This window comes from Halichondria panicea, chromosome 13 (genome assembly GCF_963675165.1).
Source record: "Halichondria panicea chromosome 13, odHalPani1.1, whole genome shotgun sequence".
NCBI lineage: Eukaryota > Metazoa > Porifera > Demospongiae > Suberitida > Halichondriidae > Halichondria > Halichondria panicea.
The window spans coordinates 194852-215000 of record NC_087389.1 but is presented as its reverse complement, the minus strand read 5'-3'; the positions used below and the strand labels follow the sequence as shown (position 1 = coordinate 215000).

At 42.6% G+C, this 20149-nt stretch overlaps 7 protein-coding genes and 1 long non-coding RNA gene across 12 annotated transcripts in view; 4 read left to right on the top strand and 4 right to left on the bottom strand.

Annotated features, from left to right (window-relative positions):
- LOC135346170 (uncharacterized) overlaps window positions 1-3971 on the bottom strand; it is a 6088-nt gene extending 2117 nt beyond the window's left edge. For 2 of the 4 annotated variants that reach the window (XM_064543708.1, XM_064543707.1), the window contains exons 1-9: window positions 3759-3968; window positions 3541-3692; window positions 3302-3491; window positions 3190-3243; window positions 3038-3133; window positions 518-669; window positions 285-471; window positions 137-226; window positions 1-84 (exon numbers count right to left, since the gene is read on the bottom strand). The exon at window positions 1-84 is cut by the window's left edge and continues 59 nt beyond it. In XM_064543708.1, coding sequence (XP_064399778.1) covers window positions 1-84; window positions 137-226; window positions 285-471; window positions 518-669; window positions 3038-3133; window positions 3190-3243; window positions 3302-3491; window positions 3541-3692; window positions 3759-3849 — 1096 coding nt within the window. In that variant the 5' untranslated portion in view covers window positions 3850-3968. Of the gene's footprint in view, window positions 85-136; window positions 227-284; window positions 472-517; window positions 670-825; window positions 1544-1599; window positions 1645-1703; window positions 1894-2822; window positions 2975-3037; window positions 3134-3189; window positions 3244-3301; window positions 3492-3540; window positions 3693-3758 lie in introns of those variants that run through there. The other 2 variants (XM_064543710.1, XM_064543709.1) reach the window with 2 other exon arrangements.
- The window catches only part of LOC135346168 (uncharacterized), a 14220-nt gene extending 5929 nt beyond the window's left edge, over window positions 1-8291 (top strand). Inside the window, exons 13-29 of the mRNA XM_064543705.1 lie at window positions 4096-4385; window positions 4626-4818; window positions 4877-4972; window positions 5363-5620; window positions 5722-5817; window positions 5879-5947; window positions 6199-6377; window positions 6438-6543; window positions 6616-6960; window positions 7024-7134; window positions 7181-7285; window positions 7368-7444; window positions 7532-7639; window positions 7731-7838; window positions 7886-7925; window positions 7974-8042; window positions 8106-8291. Coding sequence (XP_064399775.1) covers window positions 4096-4385; window positions 4626-4818; window positions 4877-4972; window positions 5363-5620; window positions 5722-5817; window positions 5879-5947; window positions 6199-6377; window positions 6438-6543; window positions 6616-6960; window positions 7024-7134; window positions 7181-7285; window positions 7368-7444; window positions 7532-7639; window positions 7731-7838; window positions 7886-7925; window positions 7974-8042; window positions 8106-8261 — 2406 coding nt within the window. The 3' untranslated portion in view covers window positions 8262-8291. The remainder of the gene's footprint in view (window positions 1-4095; window positions 4386-4625; window positions 4819-4876; window positions 4973-5362; window positions 5621-5721; window positions 5818-5878; window positions 5948-6198; window positions 6378-6437; window positions 6544-6615; window positions 6961-7023; window positions 7135-7180; window positions 7286-7367; window positions 7445-7531; window positions 7640-7730; window positions 7839-7885; window positions 7926-7973; window positions 8043-8105) is intronic.
- Window positions 8292-8338: 47 nt separating this feature from the next.
- LOC135346173 (uncharacterized) lies at window positions 8339-9727 on the bottom strand. The gene is made up of 3 exons (XM_064543713.1): window positions 9623-9727; window positions 9326-9478; window positions 8339-9267 (listed from the first exon to the last, which is right to left on the bottom strand). Exons 1-3 carry the CDS (start codon window positions 9642-9644, stop codon window positions 8339-8341), a joined length of 1104 nt encoding a protein of 367 aa, XP_064399783.1. The 5' UTR covers window positions 9645-9727.
- Window positions 9728-9736: 9 nt separating this feature from the next.
- Window positions 9737-10703, top strand: LOC135346175 (uncharacterized). The gene is made up of 2 exons (XM_064543716.1): window positions 9737-9943; window positions 10020-10703. Exons 1-2 carry the CDS (start codon window positions 9769-9771, stop codon window positions 10682-10684), a joined length of 840 nt encoding a protein of 279 aa, XP_064399786.1. The 5' UTR covers window positions 9737-9768; the 3' UTR covers window positions 10685-10703.
- Window positions 10704-10734: 31 nt separating this feature from the next.
- On the top strand, window positions 10735-12291 carry LOC135346174 (uncharacterized). Of its 2 annotated transcripts, none has more exons than XM_064543714.1 (6): window positions 10735-10904; window positions 10982-11395; window positions 11442-11542; window positions 11595-11802; window positions 11873-11967; window positions 12017-12291. In XM_064543714.1, the coding sequence occupies exons 1-6, from the start codon at window positions 10838-10840 to the stop codon at window positions 12221-12223; spliced, it is 1092 nt and encodes a 363-aa protein (XP_064399784.1). In that variant the 5' UTR covers window positions 10735-10837; the 3' UTR covers window positions 12224-12291. The 2 variants fall into 2 exon arrangements, with proteins under 2 accessions (XP_064399784.1, XP_064399785.1); XM_064543715.1 differs by having other exon boundaries at window positions 10762-10904; window positions 10959-11395.
- A 222-nt stretch (window positions 12292-12513) lies between these two features.
- LOC135346164 (uncharacterized) lies at window positions 12514-13807 on the top strand. Its single transcript, XM_064543698.1, has 3 exons — window positions 12514-12869; window positions 12991-13266; window positions 13389-13807. Exons 1-3 carry the CDS (start codon window positions 12605-12607, stop codon window positions 13676-13678), a joined length of 831 nt encoding a protein of 276 aa, XP_064399768.1. The 5' UTR covers window positions 12514-12604; the 3' UTR covers window positions 13679-13807.
- LOC135346154 (uncharacterized) lies at window positions 13661-15568 on the bottom strand. The gene is made up of 5 exons (XM_064543677.1): window positions 15067-15568; window positions 14894-15010; window positions 14694-14837; window positions 14503-14646; window positions 13661-14378 (listed from the first exon to the last, which is right to left on the bottom strand). The coding sequence occupies exons 1-5, from the start codon at window positions 15449-15451 to the stop codon at window positions 13750-13752; spliced, it is 1419 nt and encodes a 472-aa protein (XP_064399747.1). The 5' UTR covers window positions 15452-15568; the 3' UTR covers window positions 13661-13749.
- Window positions 15569-18690: 3122 nt separating this feature from the next.
- On the bottom strand, window positions 18691-19143 carry LOC135347155 (uncharacterized). The gene is made up of 3 exons (XR_010398290.1): window positions 19019-19143; window positions 18936-18986; window positions 18691-18775 (listed from the first exon to the last, which is right to left on the bottom strand). It is a non-coding gene; the product is annotated as an uncharacterized LOC135347155 (long non-coding RNA).
- Between the last annotated feature and the right edge of the window lie 1006 nt (window positions 19144-20149).

The following is a 20149-nucleotide window of genomic DNA, read 5'->3' as shown; positions in this document are numbered from 1 at the left end:
ACGTATAGTTGTGGGCTAGTTGGATAGTTAAGCCATCATCAGTGCAGGAAAGATCGGGGTAGACATAGAATCCAGAGTCCTCATCTGGGTTAGTAGTACGTGTACATGCATGTTGACTGCAGTTGGGTCAACTTACCACCTGGAAGAGTACATTTCAAATCTTCTCTGCCCTCAGTTGTGACCTCTTGTGTTGAGACTGTTGTACTCGTCTCTTGTGTTGGCACTTCTATATAACGGTGATATTCTTTTTCCTATAGTGCTATCTTTATAATAATCACTTATACCTGTATACTGACAAGTACGATTTTGAATTAAGAAATATTCAAAAATCGTGTCTACAGTATCCTCCTCGTAACAGCCGTACACTGCACACGTGGAACCAGGATCAAGAAGCAGTGAAGATATAGGCACCCTGTACACATAGTTATCAAGTTGAGTGTTGTAACTGTCTGGCACTGTGTCAGATGAGACCTGTGTATAGTGTGGTTGCACTAGTGTTGTTTATTAGTTTACTCACCTCCCCAGAAGCTGCAGTGCACTCATAGAATAGCTGGATTCTTGAGTCACTTAGATCTTCTGTATAGTTGTGGACTAGTTGGATAGTTAAGCCATTATCAGTGCAGGAAAGATCGGGGTAGACATAGAATCCAGACCCCTCAGGTTGATAGTCTGGGGGTTAGTACCCAGTATTGAGATGTGAACTGATACACACTTGATTTTTACAGTTAACTCACCACCTGGTAGGTCACATAGACCTTGCAGCTGTGCCAGGGATAGTATTGGCAGGACAGAACAGAGAAATAGTACACTAGTAGCTGCTGTCATCTTGGACAAATGTAACTAGATATACTGTGCCTGTTCAGGAATGCGCCTCTTATAGCCAGCCTGCATATAGTGTAGAGTTCCAGGAATAGAAGAGTCTGTATACTTCATCAGTCGAAAGAAGTACATTTAAGGAAACTGGTTGCTATGAGTTGATGCCCAGTTATCCAACTATCTATATTGTTATTGTAATTGCATTACTGTAACTGTGTGTGAGTCCAAAGGCTAGTGTTGGCCTGAATACAGTCGTGGTATTGGTATAGTGTAGTGAGGGGGCGACGTATTGCCAGTATACAGCCGTGTTTGCAACTATACAACTTAGGAGCAAGGGGTTAGGGGGAAGAGTTGAATATCCGTTTTCATCTAGTCTAACTGTGGTGGGTGTGCTGAGAGAGTTTCTAGCGTCTAACATGTTCCTAGTTGCATGGAAACTTTAGCCATTATCACTGCATGGTCACAGAATGAGCGCTAATGGTTTACCCCCTCCCCTCCCGTTGTGTGCACAATTCAGGAACTACTTCTTTTGGCTTGCAACATTGCAACGTCTGGGGACAATTTGTATTCGTAACACTTGTTCTAGATGTACAAACAAAAGTTACATGTATTTATGAGCGTTCTACATGAACAATGATTTGCTGTCACTGTCCAGCTCATAGTGTCACTGTAGCCAACACAATCCCAGCCAAGATGACAAGCAAGCTTCTGCATGAGCCAATGATGCCTGCATGTATGTTGATTGTAAGACAATTGTTCCAGTAATATTAGTAGTGAGCTCACCGGCACCATTAGGTATGGTTACTTCTCCAACTGGTGGTGGACTGTCTGTGTATATATATAGAGGGTTTGTGAGGTTGCATGATCTTTATGCTAGTTGCTTTTACCTGTTGTGTACTGACAAGTTCGGCTTTGAATTGGGAAGACTCCAAAATTCGTGTCTACTGTACTCGGGTCATAACAGCCGTACACTGCACACGTGTAACCAGGATCAACCAGCAGTGAGGACAGGGATACACTGAACACATAGTCATCAAGTTGAGTGTTGCGACTGTCTGGTACTATGTCATTTGATATCTGCATGCATGTATATATATACCGGTAGTGTGATTACACCTAATTATATCCCGTTGCTATGTTGTTGCCAAGTGCAATATGCAGCATAATGCACTGCTGAAAGTCATATTGCACTGATCGCAAAGTCATAATGCACTAACCACAAAACGCCCCTCTAGCAATTAGACAGACAATTAAATTAAAATTAAATTAATACACATGAGAAATAACAAGTATCAAAGTATGTCCAGCCATGCAGGAATGAATGTTCAGCACTGCTGGAGTTTCTTCTTGCAACCATGCAGGTTTTAAAATTGTCCAAGATTCATTTTGTGGAAGATTCTGTGTTCCTAGATCGACCTAGTCCTTGACCTCGTGATGCGCATGTCAATTCTGCTTCACCCTAGCAATAGAAGTGGCTCTTTTTGCTGGGGGCATGAGCTGTTTTGCAGCAGTATAGAAGCGAGCTTTCTTGGCTTGGTTATGAGGCCGAGCGTAGACCAGCAGCTAATACATGTATTCACTGAGTAGTGGGGTGGGGCTGTTTCTTTGCAGTAAGTGGGGCGGGGCTGTTTTGCAGCACCAGAAGTGGGGTGGGGCTGTTTTGCAGATTTCAGTTGGAACTCCAACAATTTTGTGTCAGTCAAGCCATTCGTCGGTCATGCCAATCTTATACGCTGCAGATACTGGCGTCTAGAAGAGAGAAGAGATGGAGCTGTGTCTAGAGTTGTCTCTGTCTTTTTTTTGTGCTGTTTATATTGTGTTACTAGGACAGTGTTATGTTGCTATGCCCTTGGGATATAAACTAGTTATAACACGTGCACTCGGGCTGCATGGCATATATTGCACTCAGCCCTCGGGGCTGGCGCCCTCGTGCTTCAGTGCAATATATTCCATACATCCCTCGTGCCCGTGTTATAACTATAACTTATTGTCATTGTTAGTCTCACCTCCCCAGAAGCTGCAGTGCACTCGTAGAATAGCTGGATTCTTGAGTTCCTTAGATCCTCAGTATAGTTGTGGACTAGTTGGAATCTTAAGCCATCATCAGTGCAGGAAAGATCGGGGTAGACATAGAATCCATACCCCTCAGGTTGATAGTCTGGGGGTTCGTAAATCAACAGATATATACATGGGCATATTGATTGCAGTTGGGTCAACTTACCACCTATAAGAGTACATTGTGATTCAACTCTGCCCTCAGTTGTGACTTCTTGTGTTGAGACTTGTACTGTTGCACTCGTCTCTTGTGTTGGCACTTCTGTATATATAACAGCAGTAATTAGTTGCTATCTGTATAATGTGTTTGTTACTTACCCGTATACGTTACTTCTCCAACTGGTGGTGGACTGCTGGGACTTGGTGGACTGCCTGTGTATATATATAGAGGGTTTGTGAGGTTGCGTGATCTTTATGCATTTATCCTTACCTGTTGTATACTGACAAGTTCGGCTTTGAATTGGGAAATGTTCAAACATCTCGTCTATGGAACTCTCCTCGTAACAGCCATACACTGCACACGTGGAACCAGGATCAACAAGCAGTGAGGACAGGGGTACACTGTACACAAAGTCATCAATTCGAGTGTTGTAACTGTCTGGCACTGTGTTAGATGAGACCTGTGTATAGTGTGATTACACACATAGTGTTGTTTATTAGTTTGCTCACCTCCCCAGAAGCTGCAGTGCACTCATAGAATAGCTGGATTCTTGAGTCACTTAGATCCTCTGCATAGTTGTGGACTAGTTGGATAGTTAAGCCATTATCAGTGCAGGAAAGATTGGGGTAGACATAGAATCCAGACCCCTCAGGTTGATAGTCTGGGGGTTAGTACCAGTATATCGAGATGCGAACTGATACACACTTGATTTTTACAGTTAACTCACAACCTGGTAGGTCACATTGACCTTGCAGCTGTGCCAGGGATAGTATTGGCAGGACAGAACAGAGAAATAGTACACTAGTAGCTGCTGTCATCTTGGACAAATGGAAACTGAATTACATGCACTACTTATGCCTCATTTATAGCCAGCAGTGGGTTTCCAGGAATAAACGAATTTGTATAACTTCATCAGTTGAAAGAAGCACGTACATTTAATGTGAAACAGGAAACGTTGCTAGGAGTTAGTCAATTATCTTTTGTTGTGGTAATCCAGTACTTGGTATATAGTAGAGTAGCTGTTTATTCTTAATGACTGCGTAAACTGTTTTCTCCCTCTGTAGACGTATGACCTTTGCCATGACAATAGTGATGTGGCGTACTGGCAGCTTCTCCTCTCCTCTCTGCCCCTCCTCTATCCCTACACCTCCAACCATCACCTCACAACCATGGCGGGGGGTATTGTCACGGCTCTGTGTCACCATCGTGTTGATAGACCTCCCACATCTAGTCTCACTGTGGGGGGTGTGCTGAGAGAGTTTCTAGTGTCTAACGTGTTCCTTGAAATGGCGAATCTTCACGAAGCTTTACTGACCTGCACACTCACACACGAGCAACTACTGTTACCTAAATGGTATGTATATATGTGTAGGCATTCGGTGTTTGTCAATTGAGATGCATGAAAAGGGGCTTTTGGGTTTTGGATGATGCGTTTAGCTCACAACGTCGATTATTCTAAGCAATTTATGGCGTTAAAAAAATGTTTGTGTGGGCTGGTCATACAAGTGTGTATACATCATCGCTTGGATTGACGTTATAGCCACTTGAGGAAATAACAGTGATAGTTCGATCACTATATATTTTGTTCCTATAGTTTCCCCAAACCTCTGAGGAAGATATTCTCGGCCAGCTGCTCTGGTGAGGGAGTGTTCCTGGACGACTTGTTCACTGGTTCTCTGTCAACCAGCCTGAACTGTGCCCTGGAGTCACTACCATCATGGGCTGGACCACCCTCCTCTGACAAGAAACTGAATCAATGGCTGGATACTCTGAAAACAACCATTGAGGTAAGTATATCGAGTAAATATAATTATAATATAAAAAATATTGTGTGCATGTCTGCAGCTGCTTGAGAGTCTTCCATTGCGGTGTGTCAGTCCCGTGTCCCTACAGAGGATTCTGCTCGCCCTCTGTGTCTGGCACACCTCTCTTACACTCGCTGTGAGTCACAGCAGCTAGTCGTTGTTCTGTAGTCAGTGTATCATAACCATGCTTAGAGTTGCTGCCTTGCTGGTCTGTGCATGTAGCAGTACATGTCACCGGACGAATTAAACTAACACTCAAGAATGGCCATATAATTATTTCCCGGAAATGGGCAGTTCTATGTATTCCCGAGGGCGCAACACCTACATACATACATCCTGCATACATACATCCTGGATGTTTCCTGGGTGTATAGTTTACTGATTAATTCGTCCAGTGCCTGTTGCAACCATTCTTTGTAAACTTAAACATTTTGATCATACATGTACACAGTACCTACATGTAGTTTGTACCGCTTTCTAGTATAAATGTGCATATAGACGTCACGAATATCTCGCACATTTTCAGGTCTCCACAACGGCCGATCTTCCTGAAGACAGTGCCACACTTCCTCTGCTAGTGAAGACAAGCTATCTCCTGGGTTGGGTTCTACAGTGTCTCTCTCTTTGTCCCCTTCTACGCTACACCCCCAAGAGTTCAAAGTCCAAGCGAGAAATCTTAGCGTCTGCAGCTGTCAAGTTTTCATCGCTCCTTGATCTCATTTGTGAATGGTTGTACAAGGGAACAGCTGCTCTGGCTCGGAACAGCTGTCTCAAGATTGATGAGGTGTGTAACTTCAGTAATTGTGTTGTGTATAAAAGGATTTCTTGAATTATTAAATTTGATTCTGAAGTGATATTTTAGTGTTTGTGCGTACATATATACAGATACCAGAGCTCAATAGCTCGTTGCTCATTACCATGGAAATGGCCATTGACGTACGAATTAAGGTCGGAGGTCACCCAGACAAGGAACTAGACCTGGTAAGCATATCAATGTGTCAGCTCACCTCTTGTTTCCAAGCACCCCCTCCATCTATTCTAGCTGGCTGAGGCTAAGAGGTCCCCACTATCTGAGAGGTGGCTTCATTGTATTGTTGTCGTTGCTTGTAAGGTGGGTTACTATAGCAACTCTGTACATGTACTATCTGTATAGTGCTGGTGTGCTTAGATCAGTACTTCATTTCGGTTGTCCATTTCTGGAACAAAAGCGTGGGCTATAAGTGGGTGTTTTTTCTAAATCAGGCCTGTTTTCAGAGCTAACTTTGAGAGGCGATAACTTGGGTTGCGAACGTCCAATTAAAAAAAGTGTTGTATGTACAAGTATATAAAGTACACAATAATATTATGTTGTTTGTACCACAGCACTGCCAACTGACTGACCCCTCCTCAAAGAGACCACGCCCAAATCTGGAGCAAATCTGTGAAGTTGTTGTGTCGCTGATTGAGGGGGGAACCCCTGACAGATTACTACCGGACCACCCCCTCCTGATTTCCTCACTGGCAGCTGTACTCCGGTGTCAGCCTGGGCTTATGTCGTCAAGGTAATTAGAATTGGTATAAGTTTTTACTAATATTTATTAAGCTGTATGCTTTATTCGTAGGGTGAGTGCAATCATGGCATCTTTAGAACGTGTTGCAGAGTGTCCAGTGGACCTAGTTACTGTACTGGAGTCGAGGTCACCTGATCCTCAGAAACAACTAAATGTGGTCAGTATAATAATTAATGCACACGCAATTTACAAGCTAATGTTGTGATGACGATCATTCCATTCGATTTAGTTCAATGCTCTTCTGGACTGTATATATTTGACGGCTCTCTCGGTTCCTCCTGAAGAAGCAGCTGCTGATTGTGTTGAACCAACAGTCCCAAACATTCGTAAAGCATGGACAAGACTCCACTCTTCCCTTACTTTACTGTTCAGATTATCCCTCGCACGATCTCCACGACTCAATCCACTAGACTATCTCACTCTAGCGAGAAGGGACCAAGTGACTCATGGCAGCAGTAAAAGCGACCAGGTGCTCAGGATGGTGTACGAGAAAGTTACCATGGTGACGAGGGAGGTTCTATGCATGGTGGATCGAGAGGACCTGTCTCAAATTTTGGAAGAACTCTCTGAAATGGTATGTTTTAAAATTGTTTTATAATGTGTTTATAATTATAAATGATGTATGATGGTTGTCCAGGATTGCAGTGACCCAGTGTCTGTGTGTGTCTTCTGTGCGAGCTGGAAGCTGATATTGGACTCTAAACTAAAGCAGTCTAGCAGAGAAGGACTCAGGAAGCACTTCAGCAAGGTGAACGAGTATTAGCCACACCAAACATTTAGTGTTGTTTTCGTAGGTTGTGGTACTGTGCCGGTCTGCTGCACACGCTTTCTCAGCCTCGGCACCGCTAGCAACTGGTCTGGTACAGCTGGTGACTGTTCTAGTCTCTCTCCCCACTCAGGTATGCGTTAGAGACGATGAGGTCTAGAGTAAGTACCCTGATTACTTTGTTGACGTATATAATTATAATTATATGCACGTAGGTTGGTCTTGATAGTCAATCAGTAATGGCTGCTCTTCAGATGTGCTCGCTACTTGACGTAAACTCTTTGAATATTCAGTAAGTAATGTGACTATGGTGTTGTATGTTTGCTTTCGTTTTCAGAGTAAGTGTTATGATAACGGAATATGAATTTATTTTCTACAGGAGGGTAGAGCTTCTTGGAGCCATTGCTGAGATGGTGATGTCTGTGTGTAGGCAACACTCAAACACAATCACCCGCTCCCCTGCCCCTGTCATTACAGCCTTAATTAATATCCTCATAACACTCCTTAATTACATCATGTGTACAGCTATTCTTATAAGTGTATTCATTGGTGGTTGTTATTCTTGACTGATGATCACAGCTGATACACAAGGTGGTTGCCTCAGGGCAGGATCTGGAGGAGCAACAGGTGGCAACCCAAGACACTCTCACCAAGGAGCTAGTGCAATGTGCCAGTTTCGTATCCAGGTAACTTAATGTGATGTGCATTCATTTTAGTACCATGTTTTTTTTAGATCAATGGAGCTTATTTCTCAGCAAGTGGTGTTTTGTAAGGTAGGTATAGTGTGTGAACACGCTTGTTTATCATCTACTGCTCTGTAGTTTGTGATGTACATCCTTCATGAATACATCGTGACAGCTCACACAAGACCCCTCCACACTCAAGTCAGAGTAAGTACTATTTGCCCCACCCACCCCATAATTAACCACACCCCTCCCTCCGCACACACACAGGATTCCATGCTACCCGGAGTGTTCAGCTTGATGAAGCTGGCCTCACAAGGAGATATTGCCTTCCTCAAGTCTCCAATGGACTCAGTGACTAGAGAAAGCTGTCAGACTTTGTTAGATCAGTATAAACAGTATTACAAGTTTGGTGGAAAAATATGAACGATTATATGATATTTATTATAATTGAAATTGGTTAAGGGAAGCAATTAAGTCAATATAATTATAAAGTTCAAATTCTAATATCTATATATGTGTGTAAGAGCAGAAGCCACTTGACTGGAATCATTTCCCACGTGTCGCCTTGTGGTAGATTGAGTTCTGTTAGAAGGAGTGGTCTGTTGTCTTGGACTAGTAGTGCCTTGTTTGTTGGGTTGTGTGCGAGAAGTGGCGCTGAGGGGGGGCCTGTGTACCAGTGAAGGAGATAAGAATCTTACTCTGTGGGTGCTGCTTGGTGTGTAGTCTACTCTGTGGGTGCTGCTTGGTGTGTGTAAAGAGTTCTGTGATCCTGACAAGCGACGAGATAATGAGAACGGAGAAGTGCGTCCCAAAGTGTTCATATCATCTGTGTACTTCGGTTTCGATGATTTTGTGCTAGAAATTGAAAATGAGTTGCTTCTTTTCAAAGGGCTTTTTGTTTTCTCCATTTCTTTGAGCTCTCGTCGTACTTTCATGAGCAGTTCGCCGAGTTTGTTCAAGCCTTTTCCTTTCCCTCCACCGTCTCCCCAGTAAGAATCATTCTCTGTGTGCTCAATGAGTTTCTTGTCTCCTGTGCCAAGAAGAAGAGAACGCAGTCTGTCTGATTGCCCAAACTTACATCTTAGAGCTTTCAGCATGATGTCATCTTTCACTTGGTCCCAATCTGACCTTCGCCATTGAGATACAGCTGGGTTCCTCGAAAACTGGAACGTTTCTCTAGCTGAAGACATTTTCCTTATTTTCTCTACATATGGAGTACCGACAAATTTTTGAGCTTGAAAGTAGTGTTCAGAAGAAGGCCAAGAACTTCTATCAATTGTCATAAATGTTGGATAAAAGTTTGTAAACTCGTAGAAGGGGTCATAACTATTGTAGAACTTTATCTCGTTTGATGACGGTGATACATATTTTTGAAGTGCCTTCAATGGTTTCAGAGCACTTTTTGTTGTTTGTGCTGACTTAGCCGGTCCTGCAAGAGAAGACACAATAAGTAAAAGTAATAGAAATTCATTGTTTTGCAAACTTACTTGAGTATGAGAATGCCGAGGTGGTTGGGGTGGGGGAAGTGAGAGGAATTGACCTGTACATCTCAGCATGTGTTCGTCCACAGAAGTTGTGTGTGTAGCCACTGGGCTCCTTGTATCCTGGCTTGGAGCAGCCTGGGTACCTGCATACTGTACCTGGGCAAAAGGGATGGTGAATGGTCTAGTTGTCAAGGTTTCAGCTCATGATAATTTTATATATAGAAAGGCCTAGGCATGCAGCTAATAATTATGCAAACAAAGACATAATAGCAGCAGCAGGCAGTTGTTTAACCAGCTTACCAGTGAGTGATCTTGTTGCCATTGCAAAAGTTAATTGAGCTTGCAGCTTAGCCAAGAGCTAGACATTTGCAGTGAGGTGTTGTTTGCAGTTGATGTAACGGGAGTTCCCCTGGGAATTCCCCTACACACAATAGTACACACACAAGATGGCTGAGGACAAACTCTGCTTTCAATGTGACTTCCATCCTCGCCTTCAAGGAGACTTTCTGTGCAGGTCCTGTAAACTAGACCACAAGCTGTGTTATGAGTGTGGGGAGAAGGAAAGAAACCATCCTTTCAAGCTCTGTACAGAGTGCTACCAAGCACAAAGAAAGGGAACAGGTAAGTGTTCGGTTAAGCTTAAGTTAGGTAAATGTTTGGAAGTTACGGTATTTTACTTTCCTTTAATCTTCTGCAGTAGTTCAAGAGTCAAGCATGCTCAAGCGACTAGACTCAGAGCAACAAACGCACAAAGATATATTGAAGCACTTCAAGAAAGAATGGGTGAAAATCACTCCCAAATGTCCTACCCCTCCCGTGCCATTGGTGATATATGCTGTACAGAACAAGCAGCTGACAAAATCATTTCACGAGTACAGCGATCGAATCAAGCAAGGCGACCAGAAGGCTACAAACTCCGATCTGTTTTTCCATGGAACTAAACTAACGTGCAATTTACTAGAGCGTGATGATTGTTGTCAAGACACAAACTGTGGAATATGTGGAATATCTTCCAATGGATTTGATTCCCATCGAATTGGTAGCAATATTCCTCGATTTCAGCGATTTGGTAAAGGAATCTACCTCGCTCCTAATTCTTCAAAATGTCACGACTACACTCAAGGCAATCCGCTCCATAAAGTACGTGCTCAGTTGCTGTGTTTGGTGGCATGTGGTGCAAAGTACGAGATTCGTCAAGACAGCACGACTCTCACTGGTCCTCCAGAAGAATACAATTCAGTGCATGGTGTTGCTGGAGGCTCTCTGAACTATGATGAGATAGTGGTGTTTGATGTAGCTGCTGTTATGCCTCAGTTTATTGTTGTGTATGAGTTAGATGGTGTGGAAAAGATTGCAAAATGAAATGTTTTTAGTTCTTTGATGCATGTACTTGTGGGGGCGTATCTTGTTGTGGGGATTCCCCTTGAATCACACCAACAGTGGCTTTGTTTCTGGAGAGATTCAGTAAATCTTTGTTGACAGAATGAAGGACATCCAAGGTGTTTAGCGAGGCAAATGCAACACTTGACTGACTGTGAATACTGTGGCTGTTATGCTCAATTGCATGCTGGAGCTGATAAACGTAAGTCGTACGTATAGCTAGCTAGCTATGTTTTTCACCCATCATATCGTATAGCTCTTGGTTAAATTAACTCGCAGTACGCAAACCCCGTCCTCAAAGCCAACACTCAAGTGCGTCCTTGACGTTTGGCCAGCTGATGTCCTTGACGTTTGGTCAGATGATGTCCATGATGTCTGGTCAGATGATGTCCCAGGCCCAGGGCGCCTCCGGGTTCCAACCAAGATATGATGCTCATGAACAACCTGCCAAGAAAATAATGCATGGAACTTGTAAATGTCCTGGGTGTACTTTTCCAAAGCAAAGAGAAGGTGACAAGATCTGTAGCAGGACATGTGCTAAGAAGTTCAACGATCTTCAATCATCCTTTCAACAACAAAAGGTTGCTGCCACCAAGAAGACACTAGCTCCAGCATTAGGAGGGAGTGGTCAACGTTCTCATGGTGCTGTTCTGTCATCAGGTAACCAGGCAACTTCAAGATCCTCCGGCTCAGGTAACGCCCTTACAAAGGTATTAATGTAAATGTCTTATTGCTACAGGAAGGCAGGTGGTGGTCAAAGTGTTGTTTCAAAACGTAAAAAAAAAAGATATTGGCCTCATTGTCGGTGAAAAGACGTACAGATGTCCCACATTTACTGGGGTATGCGCCTCTATTGTATGGTCAGTGTACACAATTGTGTTGTATAATGCAGCTGCTGGTGCTTGGATTTGAATACAATACTAAAGCTGAACACCTGATTATGAGTGGTGAAGTACGTGTGCTGGATGTGATCACTTCATTGAACGACAAAGAAGTCAGCCCGTTAACCTATAAAGAAGAAGCAACAAAGAATAGGTCATGTTCTCTGGAACTAAACAGATCAATTGCACTTCCTCAACTTAAGCCACTCATGGACAACGGTACTTTTTGATTGTGTTGGAAATTGGCTCTTGTGACATACTGCATGACATCGTTTTATTTCTTATGCAGCCAAATACTGTAATCCAACCTTTCTTGTTGCTGTTCAAAATCCGAGAGAATATCAGAATTGTTCAACTCAAAAAGGATTTGGACTGACTGTCATTGTAAGCCATATGCACTATTTGTTATTTTGATCATTCACTTTTTTTACAGTCTCATCTTACTACCACCACTGTGAGTTCTGTGACAAAGAACTCGCCAGCACGATTTAGCGGACTAGAGTACGAAGATGAGATAATTACCTATGGGTTTGTGAAACACTATGTGTTGGAAACAGGGACAGGAATGTTGTCCAATGTTGATCTGGATCTGGCTGCAATAGTTAGAAAAACACTTGTCTTAGTTGTAAAGAGACCGTGAAAACTTTACTTTTATACCTCTATGTACAGTTTGTCGGGTTTTATTATGAACTGTCGACAGTCAGTAAATAGTTGTGATGGGATACATGTGTGATTATTGGCTCAGCAGTCGTACACATAGGCCTCGTTGTACGCCCCCTCATTTATGCTTTTTGCATTGACCTCTAAGATAAGAAACAGTGTGACAATAATATGCACAGTTCATGCATGGTGTTGAACTGTCAGTGTTCACTGTTGTGCCAGTACAGTCCAGACATGGCAAATGTATGCATAATTTAATTATGGGATTCCCCTACATAATCAAAGAAAGCCGTAGATGTCTATGTTCAGTTTTTGGGGAGATAATCATAATTATATATCTACTGAGTGATCTGACAGAATAATGAAAGACATCCAAGGATCTCAGCGGGGCAAATGCAACACTTGTGAGTGTGAAGAGTACCGTACTTCACCCACACAGCCTGGACAGTTGCGTTGTGAGTACTGCAACCATACACCAGTAGAGCATGTCAGGATCATAGAACTGGGAGCTTGCAGTAGCTGTGGCAAAGACGAGTGCGACAAGTACCAGTCTGAGGATCCAAACAGCTACACTGACTGTGAATACTGTGGCTGCCCTGCTCAATTGCATGCTGGAGCTGATAAACGTAAGAATTGTACATAATTATAGATGGCTGTCACCGTATGTGTATTTATATCATTTCCATATGTGAGTCTATAATTATCATTACCCCAGCTATCTAACGTAGTTCTTTGTTTGACTCGCAGTACGCAAGCCTCGTCCTCAGCAACCAAGTGCACCCATGACGTCTGGTCAGATGATGTCCCAGGGCGAGGGCGCCTCCGGGTTCCAACCAAGATATGATGCTCATGAACAACCTGTTCAAAAAATAATATTTGGGGAGTGTAAATGTCCTGGGTGTAAATATCCAAAGCGAAAAGAAGGTGACAAGATCCACGATTTCTGTAGCAGGACATGTGCTAAGAAGTTCAATGAACTTCAATCATCCTTTCACCAGCAGAAGGTTGCTGCCACCAAGACAGGTAGGATGGTGGTGGGGGGGTTATTTTAAGACAGGTAGGATGGGGGGGGGGTTATTTTAAGACAGGTAGGATGGTGGTGGGGGGGTTATTTTATATAATCTACTACTATTAATTTCATGCAGCTCAACAAGGTAGCTCCCCGAGGGCTTACGGACAGCCACCAGGATCATCTGCTATCTCCAGTGGACCCATGAGCTACTACTCTAAAATGCAAGGACAAGGCCCTCCGATGCTACCAAGTGATAGTTTGCCTCTCTCCCATTCTGGTAGATCTATGCCCCCGGGCCCTTCTACTCAGTCCATGCCAGCAACAGCTGGTGGCAAGATGTGCTCCAAGTGTCGAGTGAGACAAGCTAACCCAGGGAAGAGCTGGTGTGACCAGTGCTATATGCAGTCACAGATGAACTCTTAATTGGACAATGTATAATAGTCTACATCACACATGTTTTGTATAGAAAAACAGTAACTGTAATTAAAAAATGTCTATTTTGCTATTTTTCCTTCACCGTCCTTTTGGTACACAATAATACATTTTGGAAGGGCAGCATCAGCGTTGTACACTACTAGTTCTTCATAGTTCAAGTTGCCTCCTCCTGTCTGTCCATAAACAGAATCGAATCCTTGAGGTGGACCTGTTAATTTCTCATTGTTTTTCTTGAGGTTGTACTTATTTCCAGGACAAACATCAAACAACAGCATAGCTCTATACGAGGAGCATCCTTGGGTGTAGTCATGGCATTTTGATGAATTGGGAGCGAGGTAAAAGCCATGACCAAATCTCTGGTAGTTAATGTTCTTTCGAATGTATCTTCGATCCAGTCCAGTGTTTGAGATACCACATGCACCACAATTTTGGTCGTTACACAGAGTTGAAGTCGCTGTAATGTTGCATGTTAGTTTAGTACCATGGTAGTACTCTTCAACGTCCTTCTTCTGTAACCCACTTCTGTATGTGGTCCATCTTTGTGTAAGCTGGGAGTTGCTGATGATGTAGACAAATGAAACTGCTGGACAAGCCCCTTTTGCACTAGCCCATGACTGCTTGAACTTCCCTGCAATTGTGGAGAGCTCTTGTGCAGTGGCTACTCTGATATTCACAGCAGTGGTGATTCCTGGAGGTATGAATACAAACAAGCATAACACAATAATAACAATAGGCCCGCACACTATCAATTTGGGGGAATCACCTGGGAAATACCCAGAGCTACATAATATCTACATCACAGCAATAAGTACCTTCCACTCTGGCTCGGTAAGCATGGGATCTCCCACAGAAGTCATGCACCCTCCCGTTGGCAGGATCACAGTACTTTTGTCTTCCACACTGAGGGAACTGACAGATACCATAGCCGCCTGTCAGAGCCATGTCCGGCATTGAAGCTATAAATTTATAGTATTATAACATGTACACATTTAGTAGCTCTTACCTGAAGCAAGCATTGACCCTTGTGGTTTGCCTCCACTGTCACGACAATATTTGGCACAGTAATCAAAATGTCCTCCTTGGCGATTTGGGTACCTCTGTTTGTAGCATCCAGGAGTCTTGCATTGCAACTCGGATGTAATATGACCTATAGAAGTATGTCTAAAGAGTATGAAAAGTACTGTTACAGCATGAGAACTTTACAATTTTGTTTGGCATACTCCGTCGCATGTGTTTTCCCACAACAGTCATGTACACGACCACCTTCAGTGTATCTCCTCCTTGAGCATCCACTGAGCTTACACTGCTGGTCAAGTGGAACTGTAAGCATAAGAATATAATTTAATCATTTATATAAAATTATTAGAGTAACATACGGGCTAGGGCTAGCCGAGGTGCAGGTGAACGTAATGCTGGTGGGGAAGCAGTAGTTGGTCGTGGCCGCTTGAAGGGACTTCGTAATTGACTCGGTCGTGGTTGCACAGCTCCTTGAGGTGACATCGACATAGTCGATTGATCGGGTGCAGAGTGGGTAGTAAATTGGGGGCTGTAACCATCTTGTATAGGATAAGATGGTAAGAACGAAGTAGTTGTTGGTGCCAAAGAAGCAATGCCTGTGTTCATGTTCACATGCTTTCCAGGAGGGTGACCACAGTGATTGCATTTCCTTCCTTCAGTTCCTCCATCATACTGGCCACAGTCACATTGAGGGCAATTGCAACCGCCTCTCTGCACATCTCTGGAATCAGTGCTGGAGCTCATCTTAGAGACTTTGTTTAGTATAGTATAGTAGACGTAGAGCTAGCTAGAGTCGATCGAGTTAATAGGTTAAGGCATAGATACTGCGGTTTTCAGAGTTCCTGCATCTCCAATGTCTAGAGCGGAAGTCACTGGTCACGTGATATTCCCAAACATTTAAGGTTGGACAACATCACGGGAGCACAATATTGCTGAGTCAGGCAAGTTTTTTTACATGAGTTTTCATTTACCACAGATAAAATTATTCGTTACTAGTTATCCAGAGAAGTCTGAAATAAGAGTGTAGCTTCTCAGTATTATATAAGGAACTGGTTGAAGTGACTACCCCGGTCTGCCTACTCATTTTGTCATATATGTCTTGATCTTTAAACTATGCGCTGTAGACTACCACCTTAGTCAAGTAGTGGGTAGTCATCACCAATTGTCCAATCACTAGTTATCAGTAATAATTCCAATAATTGAACACCATGACATTTACTAACTGATTTACAAAGTGAACATTGAGCTGTTGTTGTATAAATGAGTAAATAAATGAGTATAGATCTAGATATTATATCTACTAGGTGAACACAAAACGTAAGTGATAGCTCAGAAACTTAGAACAATCTGTTTAACATATTGAGCATTTCCACTGTTCACGGATGTCATGCATGTTGACGTCGGTCAATCCTCACGCAATTAATGTGGAACCAACGTGGACAGTAATCACATCCCACCCAATTCTCCTCGTCTCCTGCCTGCTGGCACTGCTGACAAATGTTTGTGTCGATCTTTTTGTTGATCTTTTTGTTCATGCGTCTGCGTTTCACCACAGGGGTGGTACTGTGTCTCCCCTTCATCCGTTTGCTGCGCTTCAACACAGGAGTATTGTCTTCAGTGCAAAGTGTAAGAGCACGCTTTAGTTGTTTTGTCACGGCTTCACCACTGCTCGCTGGATCTCTGTTCGTACCACTGTCTGATGGAGGGGTCTCTACACACAGTCACTGTTAAAACTGGGGCGTAAAAAATGCAAGGAGGGGTGTAAACAACAGCCCCTTATAGGGTGTAAATCTGGTACTGGTGTTAATGGTGAACCCTGGGGTGTAAAATAGTGAACATGGGTGTAAATAATCCCACAAGAGTGCATGTATACTGTAGCAATATTTCCTGACCAGTGAATTTTAGTTTCTGGTCGGTGTCTTTCATCACCTGGACATAACATTATGCTTTCTATACTTTATGCTGTTAGTTTCCTCTTGTAAAAGCAGTGCTATAGAGCACTGCGCATGCTAGAAGCAGACTCATCACATTCAATGAACTGTGTATCTGTGCTTCAGCAAGTACCCCCCAAAAGTCTACTATATATATACATCTGGTGTACGAAAGATCCACCTGGAGTATTTTTGTAAAGGAAAAATCTCAAGGCATTGTTACAAAGCCGGTTGAAAGATATGCACAAGTTTGCAGCTAGCTATGGAAGTGCTATGGAAGTGGCTCAATTTAGTTGCGCATGCTCAGTAGATCTATTAGCTGTGAAACCATTGAGCTTCCAAAAGACAAAGACAAGAGACAAGAGACAAGACAGGATTTGTTCACTGCATTACATGAAGTGGATGATGTTACAATGTACTTCTATGACAGGTAAGGAACAGACAGATGACTAGTTATCTATAATTAGGTAAACACTGGTCACTGTCTATTTTTCTATATACTTTCTAAGCATACATAGTCCACCTTTTTTCTACAGTAAATACTAACTGGAAAGTATACATGTCAATGTGAGAAAGAATAAAGCAATCTGGCCGGAGCCAGGCGACCCTACTACCTATGAAGTGGTTACATGATATGAACTTTCCACATGCCTAGGTGGGCGCTTCATCGTCAAGAGTGATCGGTCTTGCTATACCTGAGTTCCAGTATGTTACACCAAGAAGACCTGTTCTGTAAACAATCAATTTCCTTTGTATTATCACTGTACAATTTTCTTCTAACTGTTGTTTTGTTAGTAACTGTTGTCACTTTTCACTTAAAATTAATGTCACTGTTAACATTTTTAAGTTGTTCATAACCTATATCTGCATGTGAAAAAAAGTATGTAGTATACACTCTTTGGGGGTATAGTTTACTCTTGTATGGGTGTAAACTAACTGCTCCAGTTTACACCCCTGGTGTAGAGTTTTTAAAGCGTATATATATGCAGTACCCATATAATTGGGTGTAAATTACACCCCAGTTCTAACAGTGCAGCTACCACAGGAGGAGTTGTACTGCTGTTTGATGGAGGGATCTCTACCACGTGAGGAGTGTCTGATGATGGAGGGGTCTCTACCAAAGGAGAAGTTGTACTGCTGTTTGATGGAGGGGTCTCTACCACATGAGGAGTGTCTGATGATGGAGGGGCGGGGTCTCTCTTTCCACATGGTTTCCTTTGGAGGAGTCTGACTCTCCCCGCCCCAAAGGCCACTGGAGTCGAAGTCCTTGTCAACTTCCTCTAGCTGAACACACCTCTTCTCCATGTATAGCTATAAAAAAGACACAAAATTGCATGATTATATAATTCAGTATAATTATGCATGCTGCATATACTATCTATTAAAGGTATATGCCCTGATAAATTATAATTTTATGCTCGGAATAATTTTAGCATGAATATTGATGAATGTTATAATTATTATAATTACGTACACCTGCTTCCAACTTTTCGAGAAAAGACTCGTCAAAGCTGGACTGGTAGATCTGTGAGCACTTCTTTTGCTTAGCATGCATATATGGATGCTAGCTAGATGGAATCGTGGTCCTGTCAGTTGTTTTGTTTAGGAACCATTGGGGATTGACAGTGTTCAAAGGGAAGTTGGCAATTCTCTTCTGAAAGTCTTGCACAGTGATTGAGATCTGTTTGTCACTAAGTGCAGCACAGAGCTCCCGTACAATTACTTCACTACTCGACTACTTCACTACCTAGCTACTTCACTACCTAACTACTTCACTACCCAGCTACTTCACTACTTCACTACCCAGCTATACTTCACTACTTCACTACCCAACTACTTCGCTACCCAACTACTTCACTACTTCACTACCCAACTACTTCACTATACCCAACTACTTCACTATACCCAACCTATACCTATAGCTACTGCACTACCCAACTACTTCACTACTTCACTACCCAACTACTTCACTACTTGACTACCCAACTACTTCACTATACCTAACTACTTCACTACTTCACTACCCAACTACTTCACTACCCAACTACTTCACTACTCGACTACTTCACTACCCAACTACTTCACTATATATATACCCAACTACCTAGCTACTGCACTACCCAACTACTTGACTATACTTCACTACCCAACTACCCAACTACTTCACTACCCAGCTACTGCACTACCCAACTACCCAACTACTTGACTACCCAACTACTTCACTACTTCACTACCCAACTACTTCACTACTTCACTACCCAACTATACTTGACTACCCAACTACTTGACTACCCAACTACTTGACTACCCAACTACTTCACTACCCAGCTACTGCACTACCCAACTACCTAGCTACTGCACTACCCAACTACTGCACTACCCAACTACTTGACTACTTCACTACCCAACTACTTCACTACCCAACTACCTAGCTACTGCACTACCCAACTACTTCACTATACCTATAACTACTCGACTACTTCACTACCCAACTACCTATAGGTATATAGCTACTCCACTACCCAACTATATAGCTACTCGACTATACCAACTGAACTACCTGGCTACTACCCAACTAAGTCTTAAATGCTCAAACTACTCTGTTGGCTATATACCATACATAAACACTCAGTATATACATATATACATGACTGCCCATCCTAGATATATACTTTTTTTTACATGTGACCTCAACTAGAGTCTACTCAGTTCTTTCCTCATTCACTGAAAATCGGCTGTCTTTGTTGACTACAACATTACTGGCTACCAATGGTAGTCAAAAGCTTGTCATTTAACAATCGTGCCATATCTAATTTTAAGTGGAGTTAGTCTACATATTATTATTTTGTGAGAGTTTGTTGGCCTGGAAAGAAAAAAACGCTTCTACACGCCCTCCAGAATGGTAAGAAGCATCATATAAGACCAAGAACACGGAGCTAGAAGTGTTTTTGGAAGTTTAAGTGGAGTTAGTCTACATATTATTATTTTGTGAGAGTTTGTTGGCCTGGAAAGAAAAAAATGCTTCTACACGCCCTCCAGAATGGTAAGAAGCATCATATAAGACCAAGAACACAGAGCTAGAAGTGTTTTTGGAAGTTTAAAATGACTACTAGTTTTGTGTTGTTTCTAGTAACTTGATGATCGCTCAGAGCTTCCACTGGAAGATGTTTTGAAGATTGATACTTGTCATACAGATTGATACACCAATATATTTATCATGTATGTGCTTCAAATTTCTCTCATGGCATTTATAGTTTCACAAAAATCATTATAAGAAAAATCATGAATATTCATGAGCAAACTGTTTGCCGTAACCTTAAACGAGCATGCTGACTATAAAAGGGCGTGTCGTGGGCAGCTCCGACCGGAAGCAACCAAAAAATGACAAAATGGCAACAATGAATCAGAGGAGGCGCGAAGCACTTAACCTTTGCTCATTAGGTCTCTAATTGCCGTTGTGTTAATTGCATGCCAGTCTCATGAATTAGCCGCCCTTCCTAAGTGAGAGACC

Excerpts from the sequence above, each read along its gene's own strand:
- LOC135346173 (XM_064543713.1), bottom strand. The coding sequence starts at position 9,644 with ATGGCAACAAGATCACTCACTG. Across the intron at positions 9,479-9,622 it reads GGCAACAAGATCACTCACTG|GTACAGTATGCAGGTACCCA; the intron begins GTAAGCTGGTTA and ends CCTTTTGCCCAG. Across the intron at positions 9,268-9,325 it reads CTCGGCATTCTCATACTCAA|GACCGGCTAAGTCAGCACAA; the intron begins GTAAGTTTGCAA and ends CTTCTCTTGCAG.
- LOC135346175 (XM_064543716.1), top strand. The coding sequence starts at position 9,769 with ATGGCTGAGGACAAACTCTGCTTTCAATGTGACTTCCATCCTCGCCTT. Across the intron at positions 9,944-10,019 it reads AGCACAAAGAAAGGGAACAG|TAGTTCAAGAGTCAAGCATG; the intron begins GTAAGTGTTCGG and ends AATCTTCTGCAG.
- LOC135346174 (XM_064543714.1), top strand. The coding sequence starts at position 10,838 with ATGCAACACTTGACTGACTGTGAATACTGTGGCTGTTATGCTCAATTG. Across the intron at positions 11,396-11,441 it reads TTCAAGATCCTCCGGCTCAG|GAAGGCAGGTGGTGGTCAAA; the intron begins GTAACGCCCTTA and ends TTATTGCTACAG. Across the intron at positions 11,543-11,594 it reads GATGTCCCACATTTACTGGG|CTGCTGGTGCTTGGATTTGA; the intron begins GTATGCGCCTCT and ends TGTATAATGCAG.
- LOC135346164 (XM_064543698.1), top strand. The coding sequence starts at position 12,605 with ATGAAAGACATCCAAGGATCTCAGCGGGGCAAATGCAACACTTGTGAG. Across the intron at positions 12,870-12,990 it reads GCATGCTGGAGCTGATAAAC|TACGCAAGCCTCGTCCTCAG; the intron begins GTAAGAATTGTA and ends TTTGACTCGCAG. Across the intron at positions 13,267-13,388 it reads GGTTGCTGCCACCAAGACAG|CTCAACAAGGTAGCTCCCCG; the intron begins GTAGGATGGTGG and ends AATTTCATGCAG.
- LOC135346154 (XM_064543677.1), bottom strand. The coding sequence starts at position 15,451 with ATGAGCTCCAGCACTGATTCCAGAGATGTGCAGAGAGGCGGTTGCAAT. Across the intron at positions 15,011-15,066 it reads ACCTCGGCTAGCCCTAGCCC|TTCCACTTGACCAGCAGTGT; the intron begins GTATGTTACTCT and ends TTATGCTTACAG. Across the intron at positions 14,647-14,693 it reads AGGGTCAATGCTTGCTTCAG|CTTCAATGCCGGACATGGCT; the intron begins GTAAGAGCTACT and ends ATAAATTTATAG.